This window comes from Melozone crissalis, unplaced genomic scaffold (assembly GCF_028551555.1).
Source record: "Melozone crissalis strain CALT ecotype California unplaced genomic scaffold, PUWL_Pcris_2 ptg000005l_1, whole genome shotgun sequence".
NCBI lineage: Eukaryota > Metazoa > Chordata > Aves > Passeriformes > Passerellidae > Melozone > Melozone crissalis.
Genome location: NW_026535783.1, coordinates 32,967,325 through 32,990,618, shown reverse-complemented (window position 1 = coordinate 32,990,618; position 23,294 = coordinate 32,967,325). Strand labels below are relative to the sequence as shown.

The 23,294-nt window shown below is 36.6% G+C and overlaps 1 protein-coding gene across 11 annotated transcripts in view; it reads right to left on the bottom strand.

Annotated features, from left to right (window-relative positions):
• SHC3 (SHC adaptor protein 3) overlaps positions 1-22,681 on the bottom strand; it is a 55,894-nt gene extending 33,213 nt beyond the window's left edge. For 2 of the 11 annotated variants that reach the window (XM_054287221.1, XM_054287248.1), the window contains exons 1-5: positions 22,354-22,680; positions 21,707-21,901; positions 21,333-21,417; positions 20,287-21,157; positions 4,888-4,958 (exon numbers count right to left, since the gene is read on the bottom strand). In XM_054287221.1, the coding sequence (XP_054143196.1) occupies positions 4,888-4,958; positions 20,287-20,826 (611 nt within the window). In that variant the 5' untranslated portion in view covers positions 20,827-21,157; positions 21,333-21,417; positions 21,707-21,901; positions 22,354-22,680. Of the gene's footprint in view, positions 1-4,887; positions 4,959-20,286; positions 21,184-21,213; positions 21,309-21,332; positions 21,418-21,706; positions 21,902-22,353 lie in introns of those variants that run through there. The other 9 variants (XM_054287256.1, XM_054287264.1, XM_054287231.1 and 6 more) reach the window with 9 other exon arrangements.
• Between the last annotated feature and the right edge of the window lie 613 nt (positions 22,682-23,294).

Sequence of the window (23,294 nt, the reverse complement as noted above, 5' to 3'; positions counted from 1 at the left end):
AGCTTTGACTCCCAAGTAGCTCTGCCCACCTCTTTCTGTAACTGCAAACGGTCTGTGTGTTCTGCCATCTCCTAACACCACCCCACAGACAGAGCTCTCGTGGAAGAAGGCAGAGATAAAACACACTCACCTTTAAGCATGACAGCATGTTAAGGAGGACACTGAATGCAGAATTCACTGCAGATAACAGATTACCTATCAGCCTTCAAGAATCACAGGAGACACATTCTTGCTTTTCAATGTCTTCCACCCTTTCTTTCAGTGATGCTTGCTGGCAATTTCTGCAAACAACACAGATACAGGTGAAACACTACATCAACTAAACTGTTTCATATTGTTTAGCATTGGACTCAAATACAACTCTAACATTTGGATTTCTACCATCTCTTCTCCAGGGATATTGGCATAAATGGATTTGGTTTAATAATTTTATTAATAAAGTTCAAGCCTCAAATTTGGAGAGGAATATTTTTCAAGCTGTTCATCCCAACAGAGTTAATGTAGTTACTGAGATCAGAGTTTGATTTGGGTCCACTGCTGATGTGAGGTATTTCCATCCTCTGGCCTACTGATATTAGAGCAACATGCAACGTAACATTTTACTCAGCATGGGGAGGTGTGACTTCATGATGCTGCATGCCATAAATGGATTTTGTTTAATTAAATGCCAGTGAACATGCATCCTTGTAGTTCAGACTTAGATGTACAACAAACAGTGCATGCAACATCTAATTCAAATCAGTGCGTAAGTCACTCATGCACACAACACAAAAGTGAGGACACATTATTTCTACTATAGCTTTAACAATAAGCAAACAAACATATTACATGAACTGCAAACACTGCACATATTGCAAAAGAATTTTACCTGATTGTTAAGATTTTTTTTTTACAAAAAGCCTGAAGGCATAAAGAGCCTGGCCATAGAAGCTTAAGAGTGGCCCCTTTCTATGACGATGATGGTAGGTTTCAGATGAACTTTAACCACTTGCCACCCGTGGTTAGCTCAAGTAGTCTTGTCTGCTGCTCCTCCACTACGTTGAAAATTAAATGCTTTTGTCTTGCTGCCCAAGAAAGTCATCTTGACTTCACATGTGTTACAAGAATTATCACTGGGTAATCAAAGATGCAACACGTGAATTCAGCTGGCTTTCATTTATCATTATGTGTAATGACTGACCGTTGTCTGGTGCATCCTCTTATTTGCTCAAAGATTCACATGACATTACATTCATTAAAGGAAATAATAAATACAATACAACTGATTAATACTACTCTAGTTCTTCTATTTCTCCTGTAAAGAATGAATCTTGAGACTTGAGAATATATGTAATGACAAAGGCAAAAAGTTGTTAGAAATTTTACATAACTGCTCATTTTTCCTTCAACTCAAAATTAGGGCAGTAAGGTGCCACCAAAGTTATTAAGATCTGATGAATAGTATGCCAAGTGAAGAGTTTGCTCACTGCTCTCACACAAAGATAAATGTATTGCTGCAAGTTTTAACATTATATTGTACAATGAAAAGGCAAAACTAATACTAGTTACAGGATAGGATAGGTAAGACAGCATTAGATGGCACAAGTCAATATTTTATAGGACTGTAATAAGGAAGGAAAGGCTGCTGACCAAAGTATTTACTCTGGGGCTTTGATGCAGTTCGTGAAATTGAAGCCAAAGTTCTTCATTTGTGAGATACGTCCATGCATGCACACTGATGTATATACTTTCCTAATGCATTATAACAGCTGTGATTTCAAAGCCATTCCAATTATCTACACAACCTTTTCACATGAATTTCTTACCTCTAATTCACCAGATAAGTGGAAATCTCAGTCCAATTTTTAAGTAATTTCTAAGTGCTCACTCAACAATTTAAGTGCCATTTACAAGCACTAATTCATTTAATCACAGAGTTGTCTGTGACTGGGACTAACAGTTTGTCTCAAATAACACCAGGAGTTTTCAAGGAGAGCAGGAGACTACATGTCTTACCCTTCCATTACTGGGCCCCACAATTTTTTTCTTCTAGGAACTGATGCTGCTTATTTAACTTTTGGGGTTTTACTCATCCTCAAAGCTGACAGAGACATAAAGTGACAAATGCAATAACTTGAAGGCAGAAAACAGGCAAATTTAGGATTCCTAATAACTGACTTCCTGTGTTTAAGCTCTGCAACATGGAGAAAAACTAAGGTTAACAAAGGAGGCAGGGACAGGCATGTGATGCAGTGCTAGAAAGGGAGTAAGTGCTTTCTATGTGTCAAACGTGATGCCTACTTATTAGGAAGAAATGCATCCAGGCTTTCACAATGAATCAAGTAACTTGATTAATTTTTTCTAGTTTTTTTAATACTGCATAATGCCAGAAGTCATATCAGTCCAAGACACATCACTTTCTTCTATAACTGGTTTTGAAAGGTCTCGAAAAAATAACAGATCCAACAGGTGTGATACATGCAGTAGGATCAATTTATAAAGTTGTGGGTCAGAAAGGGACCGCAGCTGCTGTGACATCTGTTTCTCTGGAGAGAGGAAATAGCACAGAGGGGTTTACACAGAGAAGCTTTTACTTCAGCTGTGGACCCTGGCTCCTTGGCTGATGCAGTCACAGCTAACACTACAGACCTAAGCTTTGGCCACACCACATCAGGAGCCCTCAGGCTACCAGGACAGGCTTTTTTCACTGACGGCAAGCTGCAGAGAAATCAGCAATGGACATACCTAAAAATATATGTATGATGTAGTAGACATAAATGTAACTTTCAGGTGCTTTTATTTTATTTGCAATCAAAGGGCTGCACAGACGATTTGGTACCAGGTGCCTTCTTAAGAGGGAATTGGTGCCTGTAATATCAGAACATCAGTCTTATTAATTCAGTACATACCTTGAAGCCTATGTTATGTTTCTTAAAACACACCAGAAAATTAACTAGCATGTGTGAATTCTGGCAATTCCTTAATATTTTTTTTAATAAAAAAGAGGCTTTTATGTGAAATGCTACATAGCAAAGCATGTGAGCACTGAAAACACAGGACATGACGAGGGGATTTCTAGAGCCAGATGAATTAAAGAAATGCAGATTAAAATCCTAGGTCCCCACTCGAAAGCCTAAAAATTTTAGATCAGGAACTACATTACAAAAATGATGGGATTTCATTGTTTAATGATAAATAGAAAACCATAAATGCAAAATAAAAAGTGAGCCAGAAAGATATGGCTTCCTGCTTGAAAAAAAAATATTCTAGATATAATTAGAGGAAGGTGAAATAACAAAATGATTTAATGTAGTGGTATATGCTATAACTTCAACAGAAAAAAAAAAATTCCAAGTTTGTTTCACAGTAGAAGCCAATAAACTTTTTTATTGGAGGAACTACAAGGCAAAGATATTTTGTTTACATAGACCATATTGCTTCAGATCACCAAATATGCTTATGTATTCATGTCAGAGTAGTGCCTTTAAGCTAGAAAGTAAGAAAAGTACAACACTATTACAATGAAGGCATACAGTGAAGGAAACTACAGAAAAATTAAGATGAATTCACTTCCAGACATAGAAAACAAGCCAAATAATTATCACAACTGTTTCACAAGCCAGTATCACTGAATTTCCAAGTGGTAAACACAAATGTACCACCTGCATTAGAACTACAAGTCTGCTTAGATATGAAATAATTTTCAAAGGTCACTGCTGAAATACATCAGAAACATACATGATACATTTTTAAAAGTACAGTAGTAAAATTTCATTGTTTGAAAAACAGGATTCTGTCATTTACCTGTCCTTTGGCTTCTATGCCTCTCATCAGTGCAGTATCTTGACAAATTAATGGTTAACTTTTTGTGAGGACTTACATGACCCAATTCAAAGCTGCTGTATGCAGGTGTAACTCAAAGTCAATGCATATAGACCATATGATTAGCATCCAAGCCTAAAAACAAGTTATTTTTCTCATTTAATAAAAGAAATATTTAGCTGTTTATGGTATGATATATAACAGATTTATTTATTGTCAACTGTAAGATGCCTCAAAGGGTGGAAATACAAGCACTGTATCCAGCCATATCACTTTATATGTGTTTCTTTGAAAAGGATTTATTTTATAATTTCAATTCCAGAACTTGAAAAAGTGGTCTCCAGTTACTAGAAGTCATCAATGCTACATTCCTCTGAAAGCAATGACTCAGCTTTTCAAGTGAAAATGCCTGCAAAACACCATTCCTGTAGTTCTCACAAAATATTCTTCATAGGAAAAAAAAAAAATCATGGGCATTTTTACTTCTATAATCTTGTCCTTATATACTGCTCTTACAAAAATACCATGACACATTTAGAGAAACTGTCATAAGAACCTAATACAAGCTTATTGTTTCTTACATGCAGTCTGAAAAAGAAATAATTCTTTTTATTTTTGTCTCCGGTATTATTGTGGTGATATATTTTCCTTTATATTCTGTGTGCAGATAGTTTATAATCTGAAAACTTTTCATAACAAATTACTATAAAACCCATAAACATGGGCTCCAAAGCAGCTCCCTAGATTAATCTTGAGATCATAGATTTTAAGCATATTCTAATTCTCACTGGCGTAAATGCCATTAAATTGGTACCCAGATAAGTGCCTTACTTGGAATAATGAACAGGCAAAAATTTTCTAAAGTACCTCCTGGCATATCAAAAATCCATAGAGAAAATAGCTTTTAAGTCCTGCTGAAACTGTATTAATACCTTATAAGGGATTTACATGTAAAAGCAAAATTTAAAAGTGGACTTATGGTATCCAAAAATCCTTTACCATGTGTTTTGCCATCTTTCTGACCTTTTCACTCTGGGGACACAATTCAGAAGTTACTTTAAAAAACATAGTTGTACGAAATCTTACCTTGCAACCTGCATTCTAGTATTGAAGTCAAGGGATCTCATTGACCGTAAGACTTCTATACAGCCCAAGTACTGTAAGGAAAAAGAAACAGTTGGAAAATGTATTATAATTAGGCTTGAGTTCTGGGAAAAAGTGCAACTCACCATTAAAAGGCAATGTGCAATTTTTATTTTTCCATTTGATTTATCCTATGCCTAAAGTAGGTTGTTGTGATTATGCTGTTCTATGTCACAGATTTGTTCCATAAACATTTTGTTTTATTTAAGTGTCACATTTCATTCAACATGTAGTTTTGTGTTTAACATGGTAACTGTAATACACTCAATTTATTATGTGTTGTTGTGCTTTTTTTTTTGTCTTCTTCTATCTTAATCGGTCCGCTTTAGGTACAATCAAAGTAAAAAATAATGTTATTGAGAAAGGAAGTGTGGTAAAGGACCTTTATCTGGTATTGGTTAATAGGACAAAGTTATTTAAAAGGGAGAGAACTAAGTCTCATTAGAACAAAAAAGGCAACTTATAACAGGGAAAGCTGAAAAGAACACCAGCAACCAAATTTCTTAATAAACACTTCAGGGATAGATGTGATTTAGTATTTTCATTTATTATAGTAGTAAAAAGGTGGAAAATGCTAATACAATATACTAATAACCCATGCTGGGAAATGGCTTTAACAGGGTCATTCAAGAAAGGAATGACATGAAGGTCAGCTAATATTAAGACAACATCAGACTTTTGACCAAGATTTCTGCCCTGCATCTCTGTGGAAAAAAGGGAGTACCGTTATGAAAGATGTAAAAATTCAACAGCATCTATCACTAGGAGTGAGAAAAAACTTGGGTGAATCTTCTAGATTTGCTTCCAAAAGTGGGCATAACTTGCATATGCTAAAGCTCTTGCCAGATACTTGGATGGTGCCTTTGCAGAAACTGCCTCATGACTGGCATAACCCATCTATCTTTGCATGTAGGTTAAGTACTTAGCCATACACTGGACTTTTGAAAGTCTGGGGAATTGTGGAGGAGTCTTTACATCATGAGCCTGATAAGGATGATCATGATGCTATTGTAGCATTGTGTTTTTATATCAGCTCTTATATCAGTTTTTCTATCTTCACAGCATAATACAATCTATTTGGGATGAAACTGGTGCAAAAATCAAGTGAGGCCACAATTTTTCCTGTTTGGGAATTTTATTTTTTCAGAATAGATAATCTTTTAAATAGAGAATGACAGGATCAGTAACTGTAATATGTAGAATTTCAGTTAAGATTTTCCATACAAACATGTATGTCATAAAATGTTTACAGGCTGAAGGAATACCTAGTTTGTTTTCACATATCCACTATTACTTAATTTACTTCTATCAAATCCTATGAAATCATCACAACATTGAATAAAATTAGCTAGAACATCAACTGGCTCTTATACATTAAACTGCTTCAACTTGCATTATTATAGCACACAGTTTCTGAGAAGGGTTATCTCAAGATCCATTTCCTAGAATATTTTAGAAATCTGCAAATCTATGTTTTTTGAAAAATTGTTTCATCTAAAGAGATCCTGGAACATGGAGCTTTCAAGCTTAAGATCATACTCTCAAATGGTCATCCATCAGTGAAAAATTAGACAATCCTTGTATCTTACTACAAATAAATGACTTTTTTAACATATACTTCTGCCTGAGTACTTAAAATATATACAACTACATTTTCATGCTCTGATGAAGGAAGTTAAGCCATTAAGTCTATTTTTAATTATCTCAGAGGGTGATTTCATTTTCTTGGAAATTAAATTCTTTAGCAGTACTTGAGATAATCAGCTGGAATAATTTAACTTATGCCAATAAACAGCAATGATCAATATTTTCCTGTTTTCTTTCTGTGACATTTTGTTTCAGTCCAGGATGCTTTAATAGATTAATTTTGCCCCATTATTTATTTCATATGAGATGCTTTTGTAGTTAAATATGCTATAAATGGTATGACTATTCAAAGGTATCACTGCGATGTTTTGTTAAAGAAAGTTCATTATTTCATCAACCTGGTAGTTTAGACCCCTCAATAATAAAACACTCTTGGATTGCGCTTGTTCCTTCACTTACCTATATTTGCCTCAAGTCTTTTAAAACAAAGTAATTGCACGAGTTTGAGAACCAGGTCCAGCATTTTGGAAGCAAACTCTGGAAGGTATTTTGACAAGTACATGCAGGCGTGCAAATAAATACACAAAAACATGTGCACACAAGCCACTGTCAAAATAAACAGACGAATAAGTAGACAAAAACCCATAAACATACTTAGAAGACGTGCATTCAGACCCCTTTGATTCACACTACCTGATCTGCATTAACAAAAATAGAGACAAGATCAGACTGAAGGAAGGTCAGATGGAAAAATTACCCTGTACTTGTTTTATGTATATCACAAAGACAGCTGAACACAACATAGTAAGGCTTGCAGTATTCCTGACTGATCAATGCAAAGATGGCAACTGATTTGCTGGGATAAAAGATGCGAACACTTAATCACCATGGCATGTTTTCAAGTAACGAAATTACTATAAAAACTGACATTCAAAAGGTCCAAAGGCCAACTACAGGGACATATAACTCACCTACTGCTATGCTTCAATTATTCCCCAAGACCAACACTGCTGTCTAAAAATATCCATTTGAAGTACAACCTGACAAGGATCCACAGAAAGAAGACATACAACCAAGATAGCAAGGAAATAAATTATTCATTTATTTCAACAAATAAATACCCTGATTAAAAAGAAACACTATCTTTTGCTTTAGGCATTCCATGAAACATTTAAAATATAGTTATAAAACAGTCTACTTCTAAAAAAAGCTCCTCTTCACCCAGCACTTAATGTATATTCTAACCAATCAGCTACTGTGCACTGTGAAATTTATGATCTCCTGCTATCATCCTCCTTCTCATTGCTCAGGAACCAAATATATCGAGAAGTAGCCCACCTTGAAGTAGGAGGATTTGGGACTACCAGTTCCAAGCTTTCTCAGAAAACATTCTGCTTTCTGTTGGCTTTCTAATATTTGAATGAGTTTCCAGCTTGTGTACACTGAAAGGTACTATGTCCCAAGGAAAAAAATATTTCATATGAATGAATACCTTCCCATTCAGAAGTTTTAGATTCATAACTTGCACTTTGCATGCTAAACAGTACCTTGCAGGAAGCAGAGTGCCACATACCGGTGGTACCATGTAGCTCTCATTGCATGTGGTTCCAATATCCTTATTTGTTACAATTTTGGCAGGTTAGTGTAAGAGAAGGCTATATGTCTCAGATTTCTGCTTTGTCCCATGTGCAAAGACTTGTTCTGTACTCCCTGAAGTACCTGTCTTCTTCAGAAAATTCCTGTATGGCAACTAAAATTTTTAACTGAAGCCTGTGTAAAAGAAGATATTGAGATCTCTCAACACTTCTCAGAAACAGACACGAATGCTGGCTGAGTGCATCTGTGTACTTGGAGCCAAGAGAAAAAAAAAAAAAAAGAAAATAAGAGAAAAAAAAGAAAGAAAAGAGAGTAGTCACTGTCAGAGAAACCCCTTGCTCCAGAAATATGAACAACCTTGTTTGGTGCTTCCTAACAAGCTCTTCAAAATACAAGAAATTCTCCATTGTTGGACTGAGAAGCTGGCAGTAACAACAGCAAGAAATACTTTTATAAAAATGTAGCAAGACTTATTTTATCATTCCATCAGGAAGTAGCTCCATACAGCACTGAAGCAGTCCAACCTACATACATGTCTAGCAGATGAGTGTCTGCCTTGTGCATAGCATATTTACCCTCTCAAATAAAATAAGAATTCCTACTCTCAAAATAAGAATCACCTACTCTCAAATAAAATAAGAATTCCTAACCTCTGAATCCAAACTACCTGAGTACCATTAGCTCATCAAAACTGCATAAGTATTCTTACTAAATTGAGATTTACTGATTTTAATCTGTGTAACCAGACGACCACCATCAGGTTTGAGTGGTTGACTACCTTGCAGCTTGTACCTACCTTGTACAAGTCACGTAAGAGATAACAGGGTTACATCAGCAAACAGACATACAATTGTATTACAAGACAAAAATTAGCCTGTGCCTTCAAATATTGACGTATCCAAAGTATGCTCTAACATTGCACAGCTGCAGATAATAGCCTGGGGGCTCAAAAATTAGATTCTGATTCCCGAGGTTCTGGGCGTTGTATGGAGATCTAAGTTTCAAAAATAGAAATAAAATAAGCTGGGCAATTCGCTGCAATTTTCTCACCCACGGGCTTAGGCTCTGCTTTAACTTGGCATGTGCAAAAGGGAAAAAGTGAGTATCTTTTTACTTGCCACATCTGGTTCTCATGTGTATCTCAAGTCATACGCCTACATTTTCTTTCTTTTCATTTCTAAAAGGATGGGGGAATTGGTTTGCTTGGTTTTGAGGGTTTTATTGTTTTACATTTTATTCTCATTCACCAAAGAGCTAGTCCAGAATTACATTATGCCATGGAAGTAAACAAGTAGTTAGTATGAATTGACTAGTTAACTATGGTTGAGTATTTATTTAAAAATAATAGCTTTTATTTCAGGTTCCATTGCTACTAGTGCAATACGCATTTATTTATGCATCAAAATGATAGCTCCCTCGAATTTCAGGTATCACAACTAACAGCTAAAGGAGCTTGTGAAATGTGCACTGGGAGTTCCTCAATGTACCACAAAACTGAAAAATTACTTTCAGGTTTGCTATCTACCCTAAATCATATTAAGATTCAAATCCAGATGCCCACTAACAAACAGGCCATAGAACAAAAATAGTAACAGCCTAGGACTTGATTTCTAGCTAGTAAGTTTGTCCACATGTAACTGTGGATACAGACAGGATTTTTATAAACAATACTGATGTGTGAAAAGGAGAAGAGGGAAAAAAAATAAAAGAAAAAAAAACCCACAAAAGCAGCCCAAGCAAAAAGCAGCCCAAGCTATAGCCAGAGACTGCAAGATTGATAAGTATTTTACAAAATGAATTTTTCTCTTCAGGAAATTAATATGAAAATCTATCCTCCAATCCCTTTGATATCATATTAGATTAAATTCCTAGCTTAACTGAATTTACAATACCCACTTTCTAAATCACTGAAGCAGAGAAAAAAAATACACAAAATTTTTTTAAAAAAATTTCTTAGAAACTAGAAAAAAATACAAGTCTAAGCTGTAATCAAAAAGTGCTCCCTTTAAAAAAATAAACTAAGGGAAAAATAGACAATGCTTTCTAGTTTTTTAATTGTGCTTTACAAGAAATTTATTACCCTCAATACCTTACTAGTTTGACTGAAACATGCACCACAAAATTACTTAATTTTGCTAATCAGCAAGGCATGGGCACAAAAAGGGAAGATGGCTTATCAAAACACACATTTGCTTCTTTACTTCATAGGGAAACCATTATGTAGTTGTGTGTTATTTATACGATTTACTTGAGCTAGCACTTGAAATCTTTTAAATATAGAGGCACTGCATCCATACTGAAAAAATGTACATGTAAAGGCACCTCATAATATCATACTCATCATTAACCCACGGATGTGGCTCAGCTTCCCAAGTGGGACATAGATCTGGCAATGTGGAAAATCCTTCTGGACTGAACGATTAGCAGGAACTGCACTCCAATGCGCAAAAACCTTTTTTCTCTGTGTTTGTGGGCTTTTTTGTTTGTTTCTTGTTTTGTGGGGCTTCACTTCTTTATTTTGTGAGGGTTTGTTTCTTTGTTCATTTTCTTTTTTACCTTAAGAGCTGCCCATTGCTAAGAGGGTGTAGTCAAACGTCAGGGAAACCCTTTCCTGGTAGGTGGAGAACCATTGTCCTGCCATTATCATGGCAAACATTTCCCCCAAGCTCTGGCATCACAGAAGTCTGCAGGACACCCTCTCACTTCAGGTGTTGTTGAAAATACAAAGCGTTTGATGAGCAGAAGAGGCAGCCTTTGAAAATGCTGGTTACCATCAGCTGAACACAGAGCAGTGTGGTTAAAAGGTGGTCCTGCATGCACAAAACCATTCACATTTATGCTAGTTTACCTAGGCACTTTCAGTAGAAGAATAGAATGGAAAATTTGTTCTGTGACATTTCTAATGTAGAGTAAGTTATAATATTAGAAAAAGCTGTGGGCAGAACCAAGGCTAGATATTCAGAGAGAAGTAAATTTTCATAAGCACTAGTCACAGAGTTTTAAGTAAGCTGCTAGAGATTTCAGTTTCTCTGAAAACTCTGAATAGTTTGGAATATAAATACATTTGCCTTTAAATCATCTGCTTAAGTATCATGTAGCACCATATTAAAATCTTAGCTAACATGGGTGCTTAGCTAATATGCTCTCCCAGCCATGCCACAGCCTCCTGTCCTTCCCTCCCCTTGGGGCAAGACATACCTCCAGACATAAAAGTAGGTCTCTGGGTGCACCTGGTGACTGTGCTCTAGCAGGATATGCCAAAGCCCCCAGTCTGTACCTCTGCCCTGTGCCTTCCTGCTATGTGTAGAACCGCAAACCTGGCTGTGGAAGCAGCAATCCTGCATGAAAGAAGATCTGGCAGCCTTGTTCTGAATGAGGAAAAGGCCCTATATTTAGACACTATCAGAATCCGGCACCAAAAATGTGTCATAAACATATGCTGCCATGAAAAACAGAAAGGCTCTCTTCCGTGCTTTCATACTTTTGCAGTTGGTAATTTTTATATTGGTAAGTAATCATGTACAGAGCTTTGCAGTGAATCAATATTTCCCCCAAAGGTTTTTTCCTCCTTAAAGAATGCATGTTCCAATCCAGATGGAAAACTCTAGGTAAGGATTGATTGAGTGCAAACGGAAAAGAAAATCTTCTTTGGGGTTCAACTAAAGATAAGCCTCAACCACTCAGTGTAAATTTATCATAATCAAATCCTCCATGAGGCAAGTAAACCAAGGGAGCTTTCATACTAGTAGAAGTGATGATGGATATGACTGCCAATTGCATTCCTCTTGAAAACAGGTGGTCTGCTTCTACAACAATGGACGAGAACACAGTTCTCCCAAGAATACCTCCAACTCTGGCCAACACCCTCCTATTTCCTCTTGTACATTAACTTGTTTCTGTAGCAAAAATAGATTATCTGTGTCTATATACTCAGACTAACAATTCTTAAGTGGCAAATGATAGCCAACCCTTTCTATGAATTGTCTTACCCTGTGAAAGCATTCTGGCAGCATCTCACAATCAACTCAACAGTAACGACTCAGATTCTCTTAAAAAAGGCAAAAGATTTAGCTAGGAAAAGAAGAAGATATTTTATCTTATCTCAAAAAGCAATTTCTTAAGTCAACTCTGAGGTCTCATTTCTTGCTTGAGAGGGGAAAGATATAAGCGAGAAACAAATTTCCCTTCTGACAATTTTCTCATCTCCATCTCAAATGGGGTTGAAAACAAAACACCTTCAAATAAAATACTTTTTTCTTATTTCTTACTTGCAGATGGATGAAATAAGATTGCTAACATCATGCCCAAAAATATTTATGCAGTAGAGATGCTAAATGAACAGAGCCTTCACAAGATTTCAGAAAAATCCTGTATCGGTTGCTTTGCATGAACAATATTTCTTATTTTCTTACCTTACAGATAAATGCTTTTGCATGCAAAACCTCAGCAATGTTAGAATCAGAAGCTCACACTGGACAGTGATTTATTCTATTATTTTAAATGTAAACACATTCTATATTAAGGCTCAATTTTTTGTATGGGACAAAAATTTCCCTTAGAAAAAGCTACATTTGAGGAAAAAACTAAACCACAAGGTTTAGTTCTACGCTTTTTACATTTAATTTTAAAAGTACATAATAACAGTGAATGCAATTATTGCAGTGTGAACCACTTAGAGTATGCACTGCAGTAGCACAGATGAATTGCTTCATTTTCACAGCTGCATACTTTAATTCAGTGAACACTTTCCAGACTGTTTTGCTACTACCTTGAATATCCACTAAGATATACTTCCCTTCAAAGCACCATGCAGATTAGTTCCAGCAGCTTACGTTCTGCATCAGAATTCCTTTAACACAAACACACAAAAACTTCTGCAGCCAAAACAATATGCTTCAATAGCTGCAAATCATAATTAGACATTTGAAACTGTAAATATGGACGCTGTAAATATATTTAGCTATTAAAGAACTTGTTCTTCCTCAGTCATTAGAGAGTAAGAGGATCATTAGCAAGTTGAACTTCTTGATGAGGAGTATCATTAAAGCACAGATTCAGAAGACAAAAGATCTAACAGGTGCTTTTCCAGTATGCCAAACATAAACCCATGTTAAGTATCTGAAATGCATATACTGTTCTTCTTTCTAAACTGTGCATTTGGAGGTGTGATGTAGGAAGGATATGTCACTGTTAAAATTGAAAATCCAAAACATGCACGGAGGGAGAGGGAGTTCCTTTTTATGTGAGTGCCATATGTACCTCTGCTCTTCATCAAAAGAGTTCAGCAATTAAACCAGATCTTTTTTCTGAGTCTTTATCAATATTTAACTCTCCTATGCTGAAGCTATAGTTTTCTGTTTTCTCAGAAAAAGTGCCCTAAAGATAACTCCCACTGTGCAGAAAATAGGGATAAGGGGAGAAATTTTCAAGGCTGGATTTAAATAGTGACAATCTCTGGAAGGTTTCCTTGCAGCATAAAGGCAGTGAAGAGGCAGAGCAGCTCTGGGAGGCCAGGGGCACCACCAGGTCCCCAGTGGCCCCAAGCAGGGGCTTGAGACCCCTTTTTACCACCACTCCTGAAACTCCCATGGCCAGGTCAGCTCAGAATTGGCACCTGCAGCTCCCAGTAGGTGCCCAATACCAAGCAGCCCTGCCTTTCCATGTTTTCCATCTTTTCTTTCCTTGGCAGAAGTAAATACATTGTAAGAGAGAGTTCATATAATGTTTCCAGTTAGCGCTTGCTGCTTAGCTTTTCCACACAATTAACCTATCACGAATGTTAGCAGAAGAGTAGCATCTGCGTTCAACATGTGGTCACAAAACATGGCCCCTACATTCAGTGACAAAGGCAGCGTTTCTGAAACATTCCAACTCTTTGGGAAGTTACAGGTATTTCTAAAATGTCTTGGGGTTCATGAAAGCAACTCATCCATAAAAAAGAGACAATCCTGTTTCTTATTATGCTTCTTAATCACTTTATCACAAGTAAGAAGTGTCAAATGTCAGCCAGGAAAGATGTTGCTGTCCCATGAGACATTCTCTTCCTAGTACAATTCCTAAATTAGTAAGAGCCAAAAATGTAAATAAAGGTATCTTAGTACAACAATTATATACAAAGGATGGAAATGGTGCTGACCAAGCTTAAACAACATCTTAAGATAAAATCTCTCTCTTTTGGTCATGTCCCTGCTAATTAAGGTATTTGTTCAACTTATGTCTCTAATTTCAGGATCTATTCTGAGGTAAATAAAAAAACTAAATTAAAAAAAATACCTGTAGCAGTAAATCCAATGTGATGGTGCTGTAGGAGGGAAAAAAGTCTAGACATCTTTTTCTCTCTTCCTCACATTTTTCTTTGTGTCACCCTATACCCTGTCTATTTTTTATTTTTTTTTATGGCTTTGTCTGCCATTTCTGTCTAATTTCAGACATAGTTTTTTTCCAGTCTTTGAACTTTTAGCTGTGACTTGGATTGTCTGGTTCAGCCTTTTGAGACTGAAATCTCAGCTGGCCCTATGAAAACTTGTTTGAAAACCAGGGAGAATATCTAACTTAATAAATAAACATTCCAGATTATCCTGACTGAATTGTGCCTAATCCCTCCAGAAAAACAAGGGATGACTGGAAATGTGCTTGCACCGAGTCCCATCATTATTCCCATCACAACTCAAATGGACAGGCTCTGCCTCAGACCTGCCTGCAGCTGACAAAGGTAGAGCTGCATTACATCTTGTCATAAACATATAGGCTCAAATGAAATTAGTATTACACGACTATTCAGAATTGCAGAGAAGCAATACTGAACCCCTCTTCCTCTATGAAATTTGTTTCATAACAAATGAAACATGGGGGAGTAAATCACCTTGAAAAAGCATAAGTAGCTGGGAAGGCTGGTTGTCTCTGACACTACACCAAAGCAGATCCAAGCTTTTTCTCACTGTAAACAAGAAAATTTAATATTGATACTTTGTGCATTCTTGAACTTGAACTTTCAGCTGTAAAATGAAGCCAGGCTGCAGCACAAGTATAGCTGTTGGGTTACTGGAGACAAGATTTCTCTTTGGCTAGGGGAGAAAAACACCCTGTCACTGGGACAAAGGAATGCCTTGTCTCCAGCAGCACAGAAGGGCATGAGTTTTCACTGAAGATCTTGATTCATCTGTGTTTTCTCTTTGTGTTTGTAATGGCAGATATTTACATTGGGCACATGATATTCTTACTATAAACATTGTTGGAAGACAAATAAAGAAACAAACAGTCCAATTTCCAAGGAAAAACAGAGAAGGAATTCTGCCTGAATGCAATTTTACCTCCTACACTGACCAGCTAAATTCATCTAGGGATTTTAAAACTGTAGGACATACATAACTAGCAGGATAAATAACTAGTAAGAGTATAATTTTTGTTTTAATCAAAAATACTCCATGCAAACAGTCCGAATGTACTGGAGAACAGACATTCATGTTGACAGCTGAATCCTTCAACTCTGAAATCAATACATGCTTTGCCTTCTGCAGAAAGGAAAAGGGGGTGCAAATGTACAGTAATAGTACTTGATTCATGTAATTAGAATAATATTATAATTAAAGACTCTCTGATTTCTGCTCATAGAATCTGATGTAATTTCTGTGAGAAATGCTCTTTTCCTATTATTGGGCTGTACAACAGACCCACAGTAGTTCAGGCCCATGAAGATCAAAAGAAAGGTTTTCAGCAGAGCAACAGGCATCAACATCCTTCTTTCATAGTTGGAATAACAGTGAAGGAAAATGGAAAGGATACTAACTGATCTCTCAGGAATATGGTAAAACAGGAAGGATTAATTACTTAAACCAACGCTGTATTTGTCACTTACTTCTCTCTCCCCTAATCTGCATGCATGCAGCTTTAAAACCCACAGTGATAAGCCAGTTTCATTAGTCTTTGTTAGCACTGTTTGTGTACCCGGGTTGAGGCTAGCAGACTCTGAAGTAAAAAGTCAGTGTTCTATCCTATTATTACCATATGGTTGAAACACACAACACATTTCTTAAACATGTAAACCTTATTACAAACAGGATGCTCTAGGACTGTGGTTTGCGGTTTTTAGTCAGGCCATGACAAATGATCAGTGATTAACCAACAGCATCACCTCAATTTGATTGACAAAAGTTGAAATTAAGTTAAAGGAAACAAACAAACTTGCAATTTTTTTTTCTATAAAGAAGATAATTTTAACCAAAAAGAGAAATGAAAAAGCTTTGCTGTAATGTTTTTTGGGTTTTTTTTAGTGAGAGCAAATCAATTCTGGCTACAACAGAAAGGGAAAAAAAATAAAAAGAGAAACATTTTTCCAAAGAGCCCTGAAGTATTCTAGGGGAAGGCGACATATGATGCAGTTTCCACTCTGTTAGCTCCATTTAAGGCTGTGCTTTGCAGTCTGGGTTAGCCACTAAAGAGACTCAGCAATTCAGTTCATCCCTGAGCACACTTAACTTCCAGTGTAGAAAGGTACCCTCAATTATTTCAATGAGAATGCTCCCGTAAACAGTGTCATGCAGGAATGCTTGCAGAACTGTAGCCTTTACTTGGTGGTGTGTTTCAGCTTCACAATGATGTCTGTTTTCCACATCAGATATAAACTGTTGTTATTTCCTCACAAAGAATGAAAAGTGTTAGAATATGTAAGAAATAATATCAGTTAGGATTATATTCTTTGAATACTTTGCTATAATAAGAATAATGTCCTTTATATTGAAATATAATAATAATTTAATGTCCTTTTTATTGAAATATTATTTGCCTAACTTGCAGTGATTCTTTTGGATGAAATAGTTCTTCCTTCCTCTCTCTTAGATACTATATTTCTATCTGGTTTTTAACACTAGATTTACTCAGGTCTGTTCTATACTACTGTGTTGGCTTTAAGTCTTACTGGCTTTTTTAGATACACTTCATATAGATATATAAAATTTTACAGTATTTTGGGTTTATTTGGTTTTGAACTGTTGAACAACAGTATTTTAAACTCATTGACACTTGTTACAAAATCCAGCCACAAGTTACCTGAAGACAAAAATGCATTTGCCTCTTGACTTTTGTGCTCAAATTTAAATAAAACAAACTCCAAAATGTCTATAATATTAGCCAGTGATACTCATAAGTAGACATTTATCATTTGAAACAACAGAATACACTGAAACATTTAACTGTTGTTGCATTACTCAGGTTTTTTTACACTGTTTTTATTCTATGCCTTTGTTTTTCTGACAACATGAAGACATATAATCTCTTCCTGCAGTAATCAGTCCCACTATAGGGAAAGCACTGGGCTCTTTAAAGACTTCCAGCACAGCAAACTACTGCCTTCTTTTTTTTTCATTAATTCATTATTTGTTAAACAGTCCAGCAGTAGTATTAAGTATGATATCAGTACCTGACTACTTTATATCCCCAGTATGGTTATGGTCATTGTCTAATTTGTTGCTAAAATGCTTTTTGAGGTTGCTTTTGTGAAACATTTTATGTTATAACATATAAAAATGCAACAGGAAATTCACAGGGAGTAAAAGATTGAGAAAGCATCAGCACTTTTATGGTTGAAAACAATTCCATTGCAGCAGACCACGGAGATCAGAATATAGCTACAGTTTACCACAAACCTGCACCCTTTTTAAGCATTAGAGTTACACTGCCTATTTTTAAAATGAGTAATATGCAAAAATGTGGGAACAGCAGTGAAATTTCAGATTTTTCATATATTGCACATAAGAATTTTGCGTCTCTTGCTTCAGAAGATTCCAATGTGAGCTATCAAACTGCCCAGTAGTTACAACTAATTCCGTCCCATGACAAATTTTCTCTTTTAAATGTGGATTAATGAGAAAATTGTAACCCAGTGCACATTTGCCCAAAAAAAAAAAGGCTTTGCTGGTTAACAACAAATCAAATTTTTGTCTCATTTAACAAATGGCATATGGAATTTTCTGAAAGGCATATGGTACTAATTAAACATGGTACGAGTCCCCCAGACAGTCAGTATAGCCATGAGGTATCCAAGGAATGTTTCCCCTCAGTATACATTATCTGTGTATTGATTTGATGGTCTGATTGGATAAAAGCCTTGGTAGCAAACAATGTCTAAGGATTTGGGAACTGCACTTCTATTCTTATCCATATGAATGCTGCAGTTGCCAAGGAAAACTGAGATAGTTAATAAGCAGGCAAATTAGGAACTAATCAGGACCAGTTTACTTTCATTCATTCATTCATTAACCACTTATTTTGGTATCTATTTTCAATCTTTGTTTTTACATTTAGAGGACTGTTCTGTGATTCTTATGCCAGAAACCATAAAGTTAAAGTAATCATCCTATTTTTTTAACAGAAAGAATAAACTAAATTTCATATATTTTGATGACTAATAGACTACTAACAAACACCTAAAAGTAAGTTGTTTGATTGATTTTGAAAATTCTGATATACACAGTGTGTATAAATACACTTTCATGTACCAAACATCAATTGCACTAATTAATATTCATTCTATTATCTCAGTTAGGTATGGGTAAATTACTAACTGTAAATATTAGTCTACTTCTGTATAACTTAATTCTCTTTTCAATTCAAAGATATCAGCTTCCTCTAGCATATAGTAGGTAAACTGCTGAATGGATTAAGAAATTCAATGCTGTGCGTGTTCTTTTTCATAATGATCACTTCAGGTAAAACTAACAGCAGTAGTGTATACACACAGTTATTATTTGGCTTGTACTATCCATGCAAAATAAAAACTAAAATGTTTGAGTTGCCTGAGCTAATGTGAAAATGGTAAATGACCTTTTGTTAACCAGAGTATTTCTGTGCAGAAGGACATCAGAGTCTCAAGACCACTATGTCTAGCATCAGTGGGGTTTTTTTTACTGAGACATTTCTTGAAGAGTAACACAACAGCAGTTTGTGGCTTGAAAGGTAGCACTGACTCCTTTGTAGAACCAGTAAATTTCAGAGTGGTAAAAAAGACAGTACAATTTCAATAGTGCTCTGAATTGGCCAACTTACTCAATCTACCACCACCTGCTAAATCTATTATCACCACTAACACAAAGAAATGAAAACTGCTTCCTAGTCTCCCAACAGCTAAAAATGCACTCTGCTTTTGATAATAAGACTTGAGAAAAAGCAGTGAGAGTTAAGTAACAAGGCTGTCACTCAGTTTTAAAGCATCCTGAAATAAAGTCACCTGTGACTCTTACACCTAAAAAAAGATGACACTAAAAATAGACCTGTAATATTAATAGCCTGCTGCAAAACAGTTTAACACTTAAGATACAAAAGCCTCTTGGCAAATGAAATATGGCAACTGAAGAATGAATTCTGGACAATAATGTCATTTTTATACTTTCTGCACACTATGCTGAAAGGTGTTACCAGACTCTTGCCTAACTACAAAAAGCATTGCACATACACTTATCTTGATGGCTCTACTTTAACAGGTGGTTTCAAAATATTTTCAAAGCATATAGAAACATTAAGTTTACCCTATAAACTTAAGATCCTCTGCTCTTGACATGCTGTATCAATGAACTGAAAAGAGCAATAACACTTAAAGTGGCTGAATGCTCATTATGTAAAACAAGCTGCATTTTCCTGCTCTGCCCACAACAAATTGTGAAACAGAATAAGAATGTGCTCCCTGCCTTACTGCTCTAAGATTTCAAATATCATTTCACTTTAAAAAAACACTTGCCCTTAGAGGTGCTTAAAACTGAAAAATTCATGCATGATTAACAGCTCTCCTCACATCAAGGAGTCTGTCTTTCCTCCTGTATATTGCACCAGACATATTGAAAGCCTACGTATCCAAGATATATACAGTATGCTAGATAACAGTGAAAACCTAAATTCAGAAGAAGGCTAAAAAACCCAGATCAAATCAGCTTTTATCTTAAGAACAAGATTTTTATACAGCTGTAGAACAATATTTGCAGGTTTGCTTTAATGTAACAAATTAACACAGCTTCCCAACCCTTCCTTCCTGCATTTACATTTAATGTATTATGCACCAAAAAAAAAAAAAAAAGTACAAATAGAGATCCTTTCAGCCTGACTATCCTGTCAGCAAAACCAACAGAGAATTTTTCATTGATAAAAACAGAGAATGGAAGAAAACAGACCAACCTTCACAATGTACGTCACACCAGGTCCCAGGATCTTCTCACTCGAGTGCAGCCATCCTCGAGAGGATTTATTGACAAAACTGCTAGTTTGATTCCAATCTTCACTTCCCAGGTGCATTTCCTCTGACCGTGCTTTTTTCCCCATACTCATCTTGCTCACGTCCTGCTGAGAACACGAAGTGGCAGAGAGAAGGTTACATGTGTTGTCTGAAGCCCCTGCTGCTGAACTAGAAGCACTCGAGCTTCCCTGCAATTTGGAGACAGCAAGCTCCTTTACTGCAGAGGAGAGGTTTTTGATACCCAAAAGGCTGCCCGTGCTAGAGAGTTTCAAGTGGGACACTTTATGGATGAGGGTACACAGGGTGCTGGGTCCATCTTCTTGGTCCTTGCGGAGAACCTCTGGCGAGACCAGGTATGAAGGTGAAGCTGAAGTTGTAGCAACTGCTGAGACCTTGCTGTTCATGGGCAAATTGTGAATAAGATCATCAACAGATGTCACAGAATCATTCCTGAAGCGGTTATACTTGGTACGTTGAAGCATGCCCTTCTATCTGCTTTCCTGCATATGTTCTGGCAAATCTGATGCCAATGCAGGAGATGCCTGCACTAACATAGCAAGCAATTCATAACGGCACGGAGGGTTAACAAGAGTTTAGGGTAAAAAAGAAAAAGAGTACAAGGAAAAATGAAAAACTGTATATATTTAAGAAATTTCTTTTGGTTCCTTGTTAAGGTTGGGTGAAGTAACAGTTTTCTGTGACTGAGATCTCAGTCCTGCTTAGAGCTGCCAACTCGCTCACAGCAAAAGCATGACTCACACAAATGAGAAGGACCCTTTTCAACAAAAGGCTGTGAACACTGCAAATCACTTCCTGTAGCCAAAAAAAAAGGAGAGAGAAGAAAAAAAAAACCACATCCACCCACTTACAGCACACTAGCACCAATCAATTCTCAAATTCCCTTTTCCTATCTTCTCAAACAGATACTTCCTCCCAACCTTTAATTCCTATCCCCTCCCACCACCCTTTTAGTACCAAAGGCAATTACCTTTAAAACTGAATTAATAGCCTTCATGAAACACCACACTTTATTCATCTGTTAAAATGTTCTTCCACCTCACATATTTGTGAATCTTTAAAGAAATCACGATTAGACAGCAAATATCTGGATAATATTTGCATACATATAATCCCCCTCTCCTGCCCCTGCAGCAGAACACAGACACCTTAAAGGTTTTCAAAACAGATGAACAGAACTGAAGAATATATACATTTTTTCCACAAAAGCAGCCTAACAGTGCCTTTTTGTCAATGCTGTCCCTCACAGAAACTGTTGTATTCAAATTTTAACAGAGAAATAAATCCTTCTTCCCTGTTACTTCACAAGAGCATTCTATTTTAATGCAGGAATTATGTAAGTACCTATGTGTGAAGAAAAGTATTTTTCTGATGTCCAAAAACAGGCTTAATAGACGTTTTTTCTTTCACAACTGATTTTCAGTCTGGAGAAAGACATGAAGAGGGTCTTCAATTCACTGGAATGTTTGGTTCAATTCTGAAAAACTGAAAAAACCCTGAAAGAATATTAAAAAGTCCAGGTAGCAGCAAACTGACACCCTGCAGTGAGGAAAAAAAAAAAAGCCTTTATTAAGAATGAATGTCAGTCACAAACACTTGATCTGGAGAAGTAGCAAAACATGCAGAAAACAGGTATTTCATTCCTCCTGCAATTTCTTTAGAAATCCAAATGTGTACAGCATTGTGATATACAGTGCCCATCACAAGTCATATGGCTTTTTCCTATAAATTAATCTGCTTTGCGAACATTTTTTTAATGTAGGACAACACACTGCATTACAAACAAATTCAGACCAGAGAAGTTGCATAGTGCAAATTTTTAAAATAAATTACTAACTGCAGCACATCTTAAAGGAAAAAAAGTCTATGGAATTCCTTCCTTCTCCCACGACTAAAGGCTGCAGTGTACAAACTGCAAACATAGTGGAACAGCCGGCTTAAATACAGGTATTTAATTAGTATATTCATGACATACTGAATTAAGTCAGCACCTCTTATCCCAGCAGTGATGAATAATGGCAATGTCCTAGTCAATGTAAAGCAGTTTTCTACTGATCTGCAGAAGAGCCTTTCATCACCACGCTGCAAACCTGCTACAGCATCCTCACAGCATTCATTCCTCTCGTCATCCTCCTAGCACAGCAACAGCAAATATACACACGATAGCCTATTTTTACGTGTCTCTACTGCCCAGAAAACCCTACTGCTCCCGAACGGCTCTCTTCATTAGAAGCGGCCAGCAGGACTGCAAAATGTGAATGAGATGCCGCGCGAGTGAATGAAAGGGCTGGCTAGCATCCCCACATTTCTGTGAATGAAGCGAGGCCTCGCAGCCGCTGCCAGGCAATCCCTTGGGTGCTCACCAGCCCAGCCAATACCAGCCGGCTTTGATGACTCATTCAGCAAAGCCTTGCTAAATAGTGGAAGATCCCATTTCCAGCACAGGCGGCACCTTTTTTGCTGCAACGCCAGAAAATGAAGCCGGCGTGTCAGCAGATGGGAATGGGTCGTGAAGCCCCTGCGGAAGACAGGGTGTTGCCAGAGAAATGCCTGGGGTGTCCACAGGAGTAGCAGGTGAGGAAAACACCGGAGCCAGATCTCTGTTTCTCCCCGACTGCGTTCATTCAGCCAATTCATTTACATCCAGCATAGGAACATGAATGTGCACATTTCGTTTGATATTCGATTGCTCTCTGTGCACCCGCAGATTCACAGATTTTACAGGTTTGTCTTCAGAGACCTCTGACAAAAACAAAACAAAACAAAGAAACAAAAAACCCCACAACAAACAAACAAACAAAATCCAAACAAAAAACCCACCCAATCAACAAACCCTCCCATAAAACTAACCACAAAAACAAACCCAAAGCTCTCCTTGAAAAAAAATTGCATATACTTATTTCTCCCTTATTTACCCTGTTAGCACAGTAGA